General features: G+C 34.9%; 1 protein-coding gene across 1 annotated transcript in view; it reads right to left on the minus strand.

The window, feature by feature from the left end:
• DOCK4 (dedicator of cytokinesis 4) overlaps positions 1 to 16,243 on the minus strand; it is a 168,401-nt gene that overhangs the window by 20,695 nt on the left and 131,463 nt on the right. Inside the window, exons 35-42 of the mRNA XM_085318545.1 lie at positions 13,389 to 13,482; positions 9,249 to 9,397; positions 8,066 to 8,152; positions 6,443 to 6,547; positions 4,569 to 4,710; positions 3,798 to 3,964; positions 2,372 to 2,458; positions 496 to 672 (exon numbers count right to left, since the gene is read on the minus strand). Of these exons, the coding sequence (XP_085174671.1) occupies positions 496 to 672; positions 2,372 to 2,458; positions 3,798 to 3,964; positions 4,569 to 4,710; positions 6,443 to 6,547; positions 8,066 to 8,152; positions 9,249 to 9,397; positions 13,389 to 13,482 (1,008 nt within the window). The remainder of the gene's footprint in view (positions 1 to 495; positions 673 to 2,371; positions 2,459 to 3,797; positions 3,965 to 4,568; positions 4,711 to 6,442; positions 6,548 to 8,065; positions 8,153 to 9,248; positions 9,398 to 13,388; positions 13,483 to 16,243) is intronic.

Raw genomic sequence — 16,243 nt, forward strand, 5'->3', positions numbered from 1 at the left:
GTTTTATGAGATAAACCCTTTTGGTTAAGAATTAAACCTCTTAAAATTAGAATGTCAGCAAACAATAGGAAATGGCCGGTTAGCCAGAGCTACCTCCTGACCTAAAAAGAAACTGAAGAGATGTTAAAATAAAAAAGGGTGTGTGTAGGGGGAATAAAGGTAATTTTAATTACATTGTTGTAATATTTCATAGAAAAAAAAATCGCTGTCCACTAAAGGTAAAGGCAAGGGAATTATGAATCTGCTTCTCACTGGAGTCATTTTACTATAAAATTTGTGCCAGAATAGTTGTAATAATAGTTATACATATTTAACATGACCTCACACAAAACCACAGTAAAGGAAATAAAGGAAATAATGTATCATCAAGAATATTACTGATATAGTACCTGATATAGTACTTTGTCTATAATTCACATTGCATTTTCTGTACAAAGAAAGAATCAGAGACTTAATAATACATTTTAATGAACACATTCTAAATAAATTTCTTACCTCTTGGTATCTAGCAACTCCACCATTAACTGCTGCATCAATGACTCCATTTAAACACATTGTGAGAGGGTTGATATTTTGCATCTGTCGAGTTTGACATTGACTAATCAGCGTTCTCAGCTGCTGGTTCTTATTCTCTAAGACTTCAATAGCATTCTCAAGAGGACTCATTTCTACCTGAAAGGGGAGTGAGACACATTACAAACACGTTTAATCTTCAATTCAAGTATTAAATTTATTAAATGCAGTTTTGCTAATTTCTAAAAAGAAAAGAAGGTTATACTATATTCTACAGTATTTGGTCAGAAAAACTTCTTCTCACATGAGCTATACTGTAAAACATCCATGAATAAAAATAAATAATTTTATCATGTAATCTAATTCATTTTATCACGTAACAAGAGACCAAAAGAAATAACTCTCCTTTCTTCTAGATTCATTATCTGACCTCGTGAGATTGCTCAGCCCCCGCAGCAGAACACTAATACACTTTAGCATCCTGTGAAACTGTTGGAATTCAGGGCTACGTCTAAGCCATCCTTGGCAGCTTTACTTGAATTTGGGCTCCATTTCAGAGAGATTGCACTGTGCCTTTAAGAGCAGAGCTTGGGCATGGATGAGCTAGTTTCCCCAACCAAAGTGAAGACAATATTATGGATGAGAAGTTTGAATGTAAGGTTTGAACTAAGATGCTAATAAAGATACAGTCAAGAACAGTCACACAGGATGTACCTGTCCTTCCTAAAGGGTGAGGAAGTTTTACTCACTGTTAGTATGAACTGCAGGAAAAGCAAAAAGCAGAAAACTGTGAAGAGACACAAATTGGAATCATGCACTAGTCTATGCTCAGGAAAAATTATTACAGTTCACTGTTGGAAAAAAGTGACTATAATGGTAACACAATATCTAATTGAGAATCTTCTGTTGTTTCCTGTTTTCTACATAATTATTAAGATTGGGGTTCTAATAATGTAGGAAGGACCTACTAGGAATAACTAAGAAATTCTTCAGTTCTGATCTTTACTAAATCCCATTTTTGGTTTTCTACAGGACAACATTAGAAGGCTGGAAGAATGAAATTTTGCTGGTATTGTAAAATGAAAACAGAACAGATTTTACAAACAAAGTGAGCTGTACAATTGTAWCCCTATATTTAATGGGAGTATTATAAGACTGTTTTTGTCAGGAAGGAGAATAGCTACATATGTTATACTCCTGGGCTCAAAACTTGACCAATTATTTAGAGATTGCTAGATTAGATGCTATTTCAAAGTATTCAAGAGTTTTCTAAGAAAATAACAAAAAGGATCAGGGAAAAAATTACAAAGTGTCAGTAACAGATTGCTATTTTAAGCCCTATTCCTGCAAGTTCTGCGTAGGCACGCTTCCATGCCTATGCAGAGAACCGGTAACCAACAGAGCTCTAGGCAAACACAGATATCCACTGGATATGGAGTTTATTGCACTACTGGAACTTGCAGAGTGCTTCCTTTTCAAGAATACTGAAAAATACGTTGGGCTTATTAATATTTCTAAGTATTAGATKTTAGATTACACTAAGTTTTAGGAAAGCAATTTGCTGACATTAAGTGTTGCCTTTGGCTGTATTCTGATTGCCCATTATGGTTCTCAACTTCTTATCTTCAGCTGTTTATATGAATCATAAGGGTGGCTTCTTGATAACATTTTTCAAGTTAGGAGAAACTAGACAACTCAAAATATTTTGTAAGTAACTTTGATGTAGCCAGTTTAAAAATCTGCTCAAAGAAATTAAATATTAGTAATAAATCTTAGTCTTTTTCAAATAATATATGGATAAGTAAACCAAAACACAATAATTATTGCAATCAATTTATTTCAAAGATCTTATACTCACTACTTCACGTTTTTCCACTTCAAACCAACGAGATATTCCAGGTAAACTCTGCACCAAGATCAGGGTGGTTCTCTCTACCCATAGACTCTGCAATATACAAAAACATTTTTTTTCTCAGTTTTCTCTTTTATAAGGAAAGAATCAAGTGCTTTCTGACAACCTAATTTACCTGCATAATTTTCTTAATTATTCCCAGATTTTTTTGTGCATGCCTTTATTTAAGTAACGGTACATATACAAAGAAGTATTAACATCCACATATCTACTAAAATGTCTATCCCAGAAACCTACAACATTCTCTTTTTTCTTTACATTCTATGGTTTACTACTAAGCATTATTTTTTGCTGGTCCTGTACCTTTTTTAATACGGTGTTATTCTATACCATACAATATTCTGTCATTCCCTCATCTCCACAAGTCACCCAACCCTGAAGGCATTTTAACATTCCAGAATGAACGGCTGATGTGATACTTAAATGTAATACTATCAAATGCTTTGCATAAACAAGAGGTTTATAAAATGACAAACCAACTTAACCTTAATTCAGGGTAAAGCTTCACTCAGTACATAGTATAGGTCTTACACAAATATATACAAGCTGTATAATTAAAATAAAGCCCTAAGCTTTAGCTGGAGGGCAGTAGTGATTTAATTAAGCTAATTTGTTATCCTTATAGTTTTCTTCTATCACTTTATAACAATAGTACTTACGGGATAATTCACTTTGTGTGTCTGAATATCAGGATATATATGAGATCTTTCAAACGACACACCATCAATGCAGCAATATCTTTAATTATGTGCATGTATATAGGTAGGAAAGTAGATATTGAGTGGATTTAAATATTTCTGGTGGATCAGAATTAGAACTACACCATAAAAGCGTAAAATGAATTTTCAGTCTGATTTTTTATTAGGAGGAACATAAGTCATTTATGCATTAGGGAGGAATTACTGCTTTTCCCTGAGACAAGCTTCAAGTTCAGAGGTAGCTTGTAGTCTTGATGTCACAGGAGCAGAACAGTATGTAGTTCAGTCAAAATTGCCTCTCCCTTGCTCTAGGGAGAGATAACTTTGGCAATCATATCTACACTCCACCTTACCTCCTGAACAGTGTTGTCTCAGCTGCTTTAGAAACTTCTCTGGAGGCAGCTCTGCTCTCTCTAGGCTCTTCTGCAATCTGTATTTAGTTGATGCAAAAACTAAAGGTACTTTTTGCTCTCCTTTTTCCATGTAGGAAGGACCTTCCTGTTTCCCATGTATTTTCCTTATTATTTTAATTACAATGCCAAGTAAAACAGTCAAATCTGACCTATCTGTCAGAAATTTATTAAACTCTACTTAGTTAAATAACACAACTGTAAAAGAAGTTACAAATAAACCTGTAGGTCCACTAGCTCAGGAAGGTGTGCACGGTACTTCACCTTGAATTCATTCTCCTTGTCCTTTGTCCCTTTGTGAAATGGCCTGTCATATCGGAATCTCCAAATATGATTTACTTTGTAAAAGCTCTTGATGTTATCTGGAATGCCATCTCTCTGCAGGACTTCCTGATTTTCAGGAATTGGTGTCACTGCGTAGATCTGCAAATCTATATGTAGAGTTAAGGCTATCCTACTTCATTCAAACTAGCAAAACATGTTGACTCCTGAAACACGACAGAATAAAAACYGCTTTAAAAAGCATACATCATTAAAAGCTTCTAGATATTAATGGCTTGGGACAGGAAACAGATTTTTTACAGTCTGGGATTTCTTTGTATTGTTTTGTTGAAAATTTCGTATTTATTTCTGAAAAAGCTATTTACATGGAATAGCACATGCAATAAAAAGACTGAATTAAATATATTCTTACACATAGTAAGAATGTCATGCTAACATTATGTTGTATTTTAAGAATTTGAACTATTGTAATTGACCTGACACACTATTATCATAGCTGTCATAGCTCTGCAAGTAATTTTGTTTAAACTAAGAATCTTAATAACCTATCAGGGAATTTTTAAATAAAACTAACAATTACACAAAAAAATTGCAAACCTAATAGAGTGTCTGGGACAAATGATGAAGGAATTCTGCCTTACTACTTATTTCAGTGGAGGCACATTGTGATTGAAATTGGCTATTTATGTACCTACATTTTTTAAAAAGCATGAAAGACAACTACAGAGCATGGGTTTGTGATTATGTGGATACATTGTGCTTCTGCCTGAAAGATGGTCTCATCTGGCTGATTAGCATGTTGCATAGCAATGGCATGTGGGAACTCATTCAACATTCGCTGTTGGAAGGCCTCCAGCCTCTCATAGTCATGTCCTCGGCAAACAAATTCCTTATTCTGAGGAAAATAAAGAAAAAAAGAGAGCAAGTTATGGGAAAATAACTGGGTATCATTAGTTAGATCCAAAAACACACACTTAAATGAAGATTTTCTGAGCAATTCTTCTTAAAAAAGAAACAAAATGCATATTAATCATTTCCAAAAAATACTATTAAATGAATTCATTTATGTTATAAAATTCTAAACAGCCACTACTGATATGTTCCTCTTGAAGTAGGTTTAGATAGAAACAATAGTTGTCCTTAAAGTAAAGCATTGCATTCAGAGAGCCCGGACTTTCATGAGAACTGCTATAAAAAAATCATCTGTAACACTCTAACTGTGTAACTAAAAAATAAATTTTGAAAGCTTCCTGCTAAAAAAAAGTGACTCTCCTTCTGTAGCAAACATAGCTAAGTTCCGTAAAAGAATTATAAACTGCTTTCCACAAAAAAATAAGTTAGAAGCAGTAAGTTTTGAGGTGTTCTTTGTTGGTGTTGCAAGCATAACTGTTCATTAGGAGTATTATGTACAATTAACTTACTTGGAAAATGCATATATATTACCTGGGCAGATGCATAAACAGTGAAAGACTTATAGATCAATAAATATTGCACTACTGTGTAGACTTTATCCAGTACTTTTATGCCATCAGCTGACATACTTTTAGGATCCTAAACATTAATTTTTTTCTAATCAACATTCTTCAAYTGGTTTATACTGTTTATTACATACACAGTAATAAAAAATGATGTGCTCATCAGACTGTTTTTGTGCATCACTTAATGGAGAGAGTTTCCTGCTATCTTTACTGTTTGGAATTTGTGATCACCACTACCACAGAGGCAGAGAAAAATTAGGCTTTTTAGGCCTCAACCATACAGAGGATGTTTCTTCATCACTTCTTTTGAATGACCTTTGGAAGAGCAGCTTAGGATTTTGATTACAGGGAGCTGGCTCCAGGAATAAGATAAAATCTGTTCTGTTCCCAAGATGACAGCCAACACAGTGTAGACTGCAAGACTGTGGAAAAGGGGAACAAGGTAAACAAGAACAACGTTTTCAAGAGCACTTGAATAACTTCAGAGTCTAATAGAGTGGCTGGGACAAATTATGGGGGAATTGTGCCCTACTGTTTACTTCAGCAGATGCACACTGTGACTGAAATTGGCTATATATACCTGCATTTTTAAATTTAATTAATTAATTTTCAAGAGTATTAATTTTTAATTATTTTCTCAAGATTAATTTTCAGATTTATTTTCAAGAGTAACATTATGTATCTTGTCAGCTTAATTACATTGACAATTGGTGAAACTCTGGGTGTCAAATTTTTAAGCATTTCAAAAAATGGAACTTGGGAATCTAAATTGTTTAAGTTACTGACTGTCCCATTGCCAAAGGGATTCCTCTGCTGACAACCATCTTCTGAGCAGAAACAGAACAGGACAGAGGGAACAAGCTACTATGGACATCTGGTGTAGGTGCAGGGTTTCCAACACCAACATGAATCTTATGTTTCTGTGGGGCTCTGGAAGCCTCCCCTTCTTCCTCTATTACTCAGGGAAGCCACCTTTTCCCTCTCCTGAAAGCAGGATGGTATTTCATTAGTTAACACACAGAATTTCCTGTTTCTCATATGAGAAGAACCTGTATATGGTATATTCAAATTCTTAAGCAGACAGAATGATAACAAATGATAGCATGAATTGCAGAATTACTCCATCACGTTTAGTTTCAATTCACTTACTCTCAAGAAAAATGGAAACTTTTTCCCATAAAATCCAACTCTGAAAAACTCTGGCTCCAAACGCTGTTGATCCATAATTTTATCATACAAAGAGGCTTCCATCATCTAGGTGAGATTGAAAAGAAATACAATTATGTTTTTAAAACTTATTTTTACCTTAAGCTTTTACAAAAAGGAGGGTCTTTCAGCACACAGCTCTGGACCACTGGACTTGCAGTGCATCTGAGTAACAGTAAGGAGAACTACAAGTTTCTAAATGCATCAGAATAAACGTTTGTACCTATTAAATACTTGGAAGCTTTCAAGTCATTGAAAATGACCGTTACCTATAAAATATCTATATTAACAAGGTAAAAGATTAAYGACAACATGCATAGTTCTTTAATGATAAACAGAAGTAGTAAAAGCTCTATATGCAACATGAAACATATGACCCAATAACATTCAAATACATGACAGTAATATGATCAGTTTAGGAAGCAAAGTCAAATTTCTATGGAACCGAATCCTAAGAGGCTTGTATGTTCAAATCTCTTAAGATACCAATAAAAATGTGTGTCTAATTTGTTCAAGTTCCTTTAGAAATCCCACAACAACAATTATRTGAGAATTATTTTTCTTCAAAACATCCTACATTTATTTCACTCAAAACACTGACACAAAGTAATCTTAGTGTCAAAGTCCCCTTCTAAGGATGACAAAGTTTCAGTAAAACATTCTCTATTAAAATTTTTGTATTAATACTGGGAAGAAAAAAACAGTATTAGCCCCATTACAGCTAATGCTGACAGCTCAGTAACTGCCTYGTTTAAATTGTGAGGAGAAATCCCCCCCCTTATGCTTTTTAACACATTTCCTTGGTAAAACAGATTACTAGTAGAAGGACATTTACTACTTCAAACACGTAATACATTAAGTACAATTAATTAAACATGCACAAGCAAATTCTTTTTTCTTATTCACATAATGATAGTCAGTTTGCTTTTGCTTACACGGTCCTGTCATTGGGAGATTTAAACATATATGGAGTAAGCAGATCATTGCCAGGGAGTATTGCTCTGTAGCTCTGAGTGCTGAATTTTGCATCATGCTGTTAAGCAGCTCTGGATTAAGTATGCTACAGTCAGTTTCCACAGCAAGCATTCCATAGGTAAGAAAAATTTTTAAAAAGCAGTTGTAATATATGAAATTTAATCCATCAAACAGAGGCAGACTCAAAAAGAGAAGGCTGGATTCTCTTTGAAATACAATAGCAGAAAAAAAAACAAAGAAGCAAAACTCAGAGCTCTAAAAAAATGATAGAGAAAGAAGGAAGACTGTGTCAGAACAGGTTCCCTTTTGTTATGTGATTTTAAACAGACTATATTTTCATGTAATGAAGAGAAAGAAAATTTACCAAGTTGTATGTTTCTTGTTTACAAATTGTTTCTTTGTGATTATAATTGCAAAGACAGGTCACTGCTTGTAGCAAAGGAAGTGAATTTGTACATAAAATTTTTGGGCATGTGCATGCACACAAAAGGGGTGCTATGCATGTACAAACATATCCTGACAAACTTAATCTTCTAAGTAATATTTCAGAATTGGATGTTGGAAGAATGAAAAAGCACTCAGGTACATTACCCTCATCTTGCTGAGGTTTCTGTAGTCGTAGTAGCTCTCATATTGTTCAGCAATTTTCCTGCATAAGATAATACCGTTTTCCCAACACTGCAAGCAAGTCAGTAAAAGGTGTTTAGTAACTTCACAGCAACCGTCTAATAATTCATGATTTATTATTAAAGTCTGGTCTTTTTACACTGACAAAATCATATTTCCAGTAACTGAAAATACTTGAACATACTGTCTACTATATTGATAGCTGCTGAGTAATATTGACGCATTCTTTGAAAGATCAAAAATACATTTAAAGACCCGGTAAATGATTCTCACAAGATAAGACTACCATTGCACAAGATACAGGTCACTACAAGGATGATGCACATCTCCTTTGATACAACAAATGAGACTGATTCAACAGAAGATGAATTTTATATTTAAAAAAATATATTCTTCTTAACATATTCTCAATTTTTATAGAAATTATCTGATTGGAAAGTATTTTATTACATCATATAATTTAAAATTTAAAAGTTAATTAAAGCAGTTTCTGACAAAATTGATGACTAACATCAGTTTCATTGAATTTACAAGGCATACATCAATTTTATTCTAGMTACACAAAATTGAAATGAATTGCTTGTTTGTTTTCAATATCAACCACCAGACAAAGAGAATATAAAATTTTAGACCACAGGATAATCATTCCTGCTTAATTTGGAATTAGCATTCTCAATGACGACAATGAATCCCTGTAAATGTGATGCTCCTCTCCCTTCTGCCAAAAAAACTATTCCTTTTTAAAGATACTACAGTTGCCAAATGACAAAACGTGATTTAGCAGGTATAGATATAATCCTTATAAACCAGACACCTGAATTTTACCCTCACTGAGTCAACTTAGTGAATTTGATAAGCTTCTTTCCTTATACAGCTAATTTTCACCACTTTTAAAACTTTTATACAGTGTTTTGACACTTACAAAGAGAACTGCTATGCAAGTGCAAATTATTCTCAGATATAAGTGTACAATACCTGTAGGTTGGAAAATGGTTAGGAGGGACCTACTGCATCGTTATCTAACTGCTTAATCAGGCAGCAGCAAACACTGCCCCAGTAAATGACAAAGAAAATCACAATACTGGAAACAATGTCCTAAAATTAATAAACTAGTCTTTCTAGGGTTGATAAAATAAGACTGCTTTACCTTTCCCCTGTCAAAATTTTGAATGATGGTCAGATGGAGATACTCTTTACGTTGCCACTCCGTTTGCATGGGATAGTTCAGGAATTCTCGCAGGGGCCGCTCAGACCACTCCAACAGCTCRTCGTACAGCAAGAGCGTGTAGGCAGCCTCTGCCAGGTTAAGTTATAGCACAGTGCACATGACCATGAAACAAATAAAACCACCAAATACAGTAAATAAAAATGTGAATACTCTTGAAGAGATGCACCTTTTTATTAGGCATCTGACTCATTTCAAGTACAAAATAGACATGGCAGATCTGGTTTTGGATAGAGTTACCAGCTATGATGACAGGAAGTTCAGCTTACAATTTTCACTAGCTATTTGAAGCGGAGTTACTGGGACAGCTTTCGTGGAATTTGGCAATACAAAGAGGACTGGGAAATTAAGAACCAACTTCTTGTCAGCCCTAGACTCCCCTACTGCTTGTGGAAGCTGAGAATCTGTTAGTGATTCTACTGTCTGGACAAGGGAACAAGGCCCAGAATATGAGGAACATCAGAGAAATCAAAGAAATAGAGAAATGAAGATAGAAAGGACTGGAGGACAAAGTGCAAAGAGTTTACGGCTGGGAGTGAAAGAGAGAGGCAAGTCTGTGCTTAAGAGACTCCACTCTTCTAGAAGCGAAAAAAAAATAGGCTCATAACTGAGCCTTAATGCTCTTCTACTATAAAAAATAACTGACAAGTACACATGGAAAATTTCTCATTCTTTTGTCAGTTTTGGAAGGAATCAAAATTATCACTGCTGACCAGTGACAGAACGCTGCGTAGTAATCTTTAGATCACATTTGGTAGGAATTACCTGGTTATAATATTTTTTTTAAACTTAGCTTTAAAAATTCCTCAGAAATGGTACAATAAAACTAATACTAAAGGAACTTCTCCACTGCAAAGTCAGATGTCAGCCAATGAAGAAATACCAGAATTAATACCAGTTGTGACAGCTCAATTTGGCTAACTGTGCATCTGCATTACTGTTTTCCAAGGTAGTGATCACAGTCTGTTTTTCCACTCACAGGACCACTTTGCATGATTCAGTACAAAAGATGGGCCACCCTCTAGAGATGCATTGTGTTGGAAGAAGCTGCCTACCAGGCTTATCGAAGGTTTTGGAGGCTGCACATAAAGCAAAAGATAACTATAATGTAGTAATGTAGCTTTTATGCTGAGGTAAGTGAATTTTGCCCTAGATAACAATATCCCTCTCTTAACTCTGCCATGTGAGTTCCTATAAGACAGCTAACTTAAACCAAGTGTACAGAGGTTTTTCTAACTATAGAGGCCTTCTTATGTGTCCAGTTTAAGTACCTCTGGATGAAGAATCACCACTGCAGCCAAAGTTTGTGGAGAGTGTGCTTTGAACACAGAGTGGTATAACATGCTAGGTAGGGTGCAAAATGAGCTCATAGCAAATAAAGTAATTAAAAAAAAATACTTTAATTCAGTTCTCTGTGTGCCTGTGGCGGACACCTGAAGGTGAATATTATAGAACTCTATATATGTCAGAAGGTTTAGATTGATGGAAGGCAGAAAGGTAAGGGATTATATGCAAAGGAAAAACATCCAGAATGAGTACTCATCTGGTGCGCACAGCGCTACCTGTGTGCCAAATGAAGAAAGCCAGCACAGGAACACATAATTAAAGACAGTGCTATAATACATATGTGCAAAGCAGACAAGCTGAAGTTGTACAGACAATCCTAATTTTAGCATCACATAATTTTCAGACTCTTTGACTAGATAATGCCTTTTGTCATTGTTTCAAGCTACAAAATTAGATTCAAAATCTGCATGTTTGCATATCAACTTTCTTCTGTTAATAAAAATAAATCATTCAAAATCTTAAGAACAACTACAGAGAGCAGAGCACAGATACACATTAGAAAGACAGAATCCTTTCTTTCTAACATATTATGCACAAGTCCTTAGATTTGGAAGAATTTTCTGTCATTTTTCTCTTCATTTGTTATATTTAAAGTTGTCATAAATGTATATGAAAGGAATATAAAATAAGAATGGCCAGAGTGGGCAAAAGATGTCTCTGCCCAGCAGTAGCCAATGTAATAAATAACATAATGACAGCTCTAGGACAGGTCTGTGCGCAATTGGCTATGCACCGAAAGAACAGCAGGAGAGAAACAAGGTTGACTTGTGATGTGGGAAATTCAGCTTATACAGGAACGATTAAAAAACTAGGCATTCCCAAGACTTTTTAGCAAAAATCTTCTCCTTACAACTCTCAGGTGATTGAGAAAACACAAAAAGAACTAGTACATAAGGAGCTGTTTCAGCCGCAAGAGAGTTAAATTTATAGCTGTGACTGAATGCTAGGTGAAAAAAGATATGAAGCTAGGTTTTATACTAACAAAGCACCCCTCCCACCCCCGTGAGAATTATTAGAAGCAGTCTGGTAAATCATATCATGAAAGGAGAGAAAATAAAATTATTTTAAAGGCAAGCTGGCTTTATCCCTAGAATGAACCCATATAGTTTAAGAAATACAGGTAAAACATGCAGTAATGTTGGTAAGATAATAAATTTTTCCTATCCTTAGTTTCTTGATATCAGTCAATTTTATAAAAGTTTACTTTGTGTTATCACTGATAACACTGATAAGGCAAGAGAATGGACTACATGAATCTGTTTTCTAGCAAAAAGACTGTCTCTATTCTTTTGTCACGGGTGAGAGCCAATCCTCTTTTAAGGCTCTCATGGCAAAAAAATGCAAGAGTCATAGGATCTACCATGGCAAAGAACACAAAAATCACACATGTTACTAATAAATACTCAGGAAACAATGTCCTGGAGATAACATTTTGAGCAAAGCATTGTTTAAAATAAGAATGAATAGCAAGAAAAGATTAAGAAATTGTGTCCTCATCAATGCTGAAAGGTAAACTGGACACATATTAGCAGCCAACGTGTAAAGAGAACTTAGCGTTGCTTAAAAAGGTAGGAAGAATTACTAGGTAAAATAGAGAAAGTTATCAGTTTCTATCATAAAATCCACTTGTCACAAAGACACCGTTTGATAGTCAAAACTCTTGCAACTCACTCCACCCAGGTCATATGAGGAAATGAAAATAGTTTCTTTGGATTTATATAGTTTACACTTTATGTCCACGAATTGCAAAGGGACTGTGGAAATTCCAAGCACAGGATTTTTCCTTTGGATTTTAGAAAAAGTATAAGGAAATTCCATGTGGGCAGTAGCCTGGCAATTACTACATCTCAGACAACTGATCTACTTTTAAGAAGGAAAATACGATGTAGGGATTTTGAATACATGCAGTTGCAATTGTAATCACCGGGGAAAGGATGGAGGTATCACAAGGTCAGTTAAACATTTTAGCAACCAAAAATTGTTTAATTTAAATAGATAATGACTTTACATTCACTGCATGTGTACATACAATACACTGCAGCAATACTTGATAGCATGCAGTTACCCAAAAGAAGTGCACCCTATGCTCTGCGACAATGGACGTGCACGTTATCATCTTATTTCTTCATTTAAATGATAATGCTCTACGCTGGCACTAACTTTGCACTAAGTAATACTGGAGAATAGTAAAGAAGCACTGGACTGCAAATATGGTATGTAACGATTCAAGAAGACATCAAAGTGATATATTGGTTAAGAGTTTCAGAGTCTGTGTCTCATCATAAGTGATAAAGATCTTTTTTAAAGACCTAAAAGGTTAGATTCTTCTACATAGCTGTGTAGAAGACGCATACCAAACAGTTAACCAGCAGCATTACAAAAAAGTATGTGGGCTCAGATATTCCCAAGCTGACTCAAAAGTTTCCTTTAAACTTCATTCCTCTTGGACGAAGAATGACCATATGCTACATTTAGTGCTAGCCTCTATCAACAGCAGTCATTTACATTCAACATGGTCAACATGGTATAGCAAGTAGCGGAGATGTGGCGCTGAAATAAAGACGGGTGGGTGAGTGGGAGAGAGCACGAGCGAGTGAGAAACTGAGGAGACTAAGCTGTTACCTCGGTCTGTATGTCCTCCACTAAGTTTCAGCCTGCAGTTTCGCAAAAGAACGTAAATCACAGTCTAGTCCTAGTAAAGTTTGCATCAGTTACCTGTGAAGTTTTGTGCTTTCAAATGTAGGTCGTAGAGCTTATGAATATAGCGAATATACATCTCTTCTTTGTTCAGCTCAGTCTTGTAAAAATTCTGCAATAAAATTGAATTTAGTAATGAAATGTAGTAGCTAATTGATAATGATTACAAAATACATCAAATGTAATGCTGTAGAAATACATGCGAGTATTTGAAAGCTTCACATGCACAAAGGCATTACACAGAACTTCAATAATACAGTTTCAGTAATAGTCCTGTTAAACTTTCTATAGACCAGTCAACATGCTCCTGTTTTTTTTTTTTTTTTTAATTCTCATAGGATGTAAGAGAAGAACCTGACAGAACTGAAATCTGACTGTTCTTCCTCTCTAAGTACCCCCTTAGCCATGCAAAAAGTATGCAAACTGGCCTTAATGAGGCCAAATAAGACCTTCTATATGGATTTAAAATCTGACTTTTGAATTCATATTTTAACAAAATATCTGCTGTTTGGTATTCTTTCTCTTTCCTCTGTCTTGTAAAATGCCAGGACTTCAGCAGCTTTACAAAGAACTGCTCAGCATTGCAAACAGTGTAACTCTGAATGAAAGATGTGATTTCTGAATGCATAACTGCTATTAGTTGTTACATGAATAAAATACTAGACACAACATTAACATTTTTAGTTCAAAACCTTCAGCATGTATTTGCAGACCTTAAACTGAAGTATGAAAAAGTTATAGACAGAGGAATATAACTTTATAGTGCTGTCAAGTATTGTCATACTCAGGATGGACATACAGCTAGAGTTCCCAAGCTTGCAATGCTTACTTTTGGGGATAATCTGCTTTTGTTAATACAAACTTATAGGAAATAGAAGTACTGTTCCTCCTTAGTAATTAAAAACTTGTGTATATTATATTATTCAAATCATTTACTATTCGGGACTCTATGCAAGTAGCCAGAATGTTTCCCCTTTCAGAAAGCATTCTTACTCTATGCCACTGTTTCCTAACTTGTGAGTTAAAATCACAGAGAAGAATGGGAGAAACATTATGAAAGTATCATAATAAAAAAGTAGAATTAGAAATACTATACTTTACTAGAAATAGTATTTTTGTAATTGACTTAAATGACTATATCAATAGCTCTGTGATGGCATGTCCTCTTTAGGTCACCATATGCCTTTATAATCCAAAAATTTCTGCTTTCCTCCCACAGTGCATACACACGGAACTGGTGCTTCTAGTCAGAAGAGAAAATGAAAGGATATGTGCATACACGCTCATTTTTATGTGTCTGAAAATAGCATAACCTGCAACGCAGAAGTGTAAGTAATCAGGCTTAACGATGCAGACCAATGTGGCACCGAACTAGGCTTCTTGGCTCTTACCCCTACGCACTAACGGCTCTGGTACCTGTCACAAGGCTAAACTATACACATCAACTGGTTCTTCTCTGAAGCTCAGTTCTGATAAAGTTCAACTGATCGGTAAGGCAGACCACAATAAGGCGATCCAGGCACAGCTCAGGAAGTACACCAGGCCAATATAGCGATATCTCGTGTGTTTTTTCCAAAACATAAAGCATAACAGCTAATATAAAGAATGAAGTCTACAGAAGGGAACATCACTTGGAAAGTAAACTTTTATTAATGGGGACTTTTCCTAAGGAAACACAGCTTGAGAACAATATTCAAGCAGGCAACGGGAACATGTCTTATACTTAATTGGCATCATGTCATGTGACAGTGTAAAGCACCAGAGAAAAATCTCCTCTTATTGATATGATTTTAAGTCAATAGAATCAAAATATCAATTAAACGTCAAGAAGCAATGAGGACCAAGCATTCCCGAGAGTAACTCCTCAGTGAATTTCTAAAATTTACTTAATATACTTTTCAATATTTTTGTATAGTTCTGTGATGACAGGAGTTCTTTCATTAGAAACATGTCTTTCAAATAGAAATTAGGTGATTCTTATGCATAAGGAACTAATTCCATTAGATACCTCTTAGTCAGCTTTTCCATAGAAGGATTTCTGATGTGAAACCTACCCTCAATAATCCTGAGGGTGAGGAAAGTAGGAAAAGGATTTTTCTATCTTCCCCCTTCATCTATGTCAGTGTTGTTGCAGATTCTGTCCATCATCAAACTATAGCCTATTTCATAATGTGGCATAACTCTAGTTAATTTGAGAGCTCTGTTAAGTTGGTCAGTTCTATTTTCCAGAAGAATAGCACCTACATCTACTGCAAAAGACTTAAAAATTCTCTTTTTGTGCCAGTCAGTCCTCTTATCTTTGGAAGTTAGGATACCTTCAAAATGGTAATGACAAAGTATTGCTTCCTTCTCTAGATTTCAAATAACTTTAGGCTCTGTATTCCTCTGATTAAAATTTGTATGAAACATCTTTTGAGAAGATGACAAATACATCCATCATACAGGCTGCTATATGTCTTAAAATTTGTGAACTACTTCTGAAATAGTACTTCTGTGAACTTCTGTAATATTATTTATTTCTGTAAGTCTACTTTTCAAAATTCATCTTTTAGTTGTTTCTCTGGTGTGCACATAGTAATAAAATTTGTCTGAAAATTATTAGGGGAGAAGGAGGACTAAGAAAATCTGCCTTAGCCTCTGTACAAGTCATTGAAAATCCCATTATAAAGTATTATGGCGTTTTCAGGTTTTTAAAATATTTAAATGTTCTTTTTGTGCATGTGTTGGATGATTTAATAACAATAATTTAAAGACTCCTTAGTGATAGGATGCAAATAATCCAGGTGCTTTACAGAACTCAAAATCTTGCCAGGATTTCTGACAGAAAGCCTACAATTCTATGACTATACAGTACCATTCCTATTTAAAGAGCA

The sequence above is a fragment of the Rhea americana genome, unplaced genomic scaffold, assembly GCF_003343005.1.
Source record: "Rhea americana isolate MKP2758 unplaced genomic scaffold, rheAme1 scaffold_54, whole genome shotgun sequence".
Classification (NCBI taxonomy): Eukaryota; Metazoa; Chordata; class Aves; order Rheiformes; family Rheidae; genus Rhea; species Rhea americana.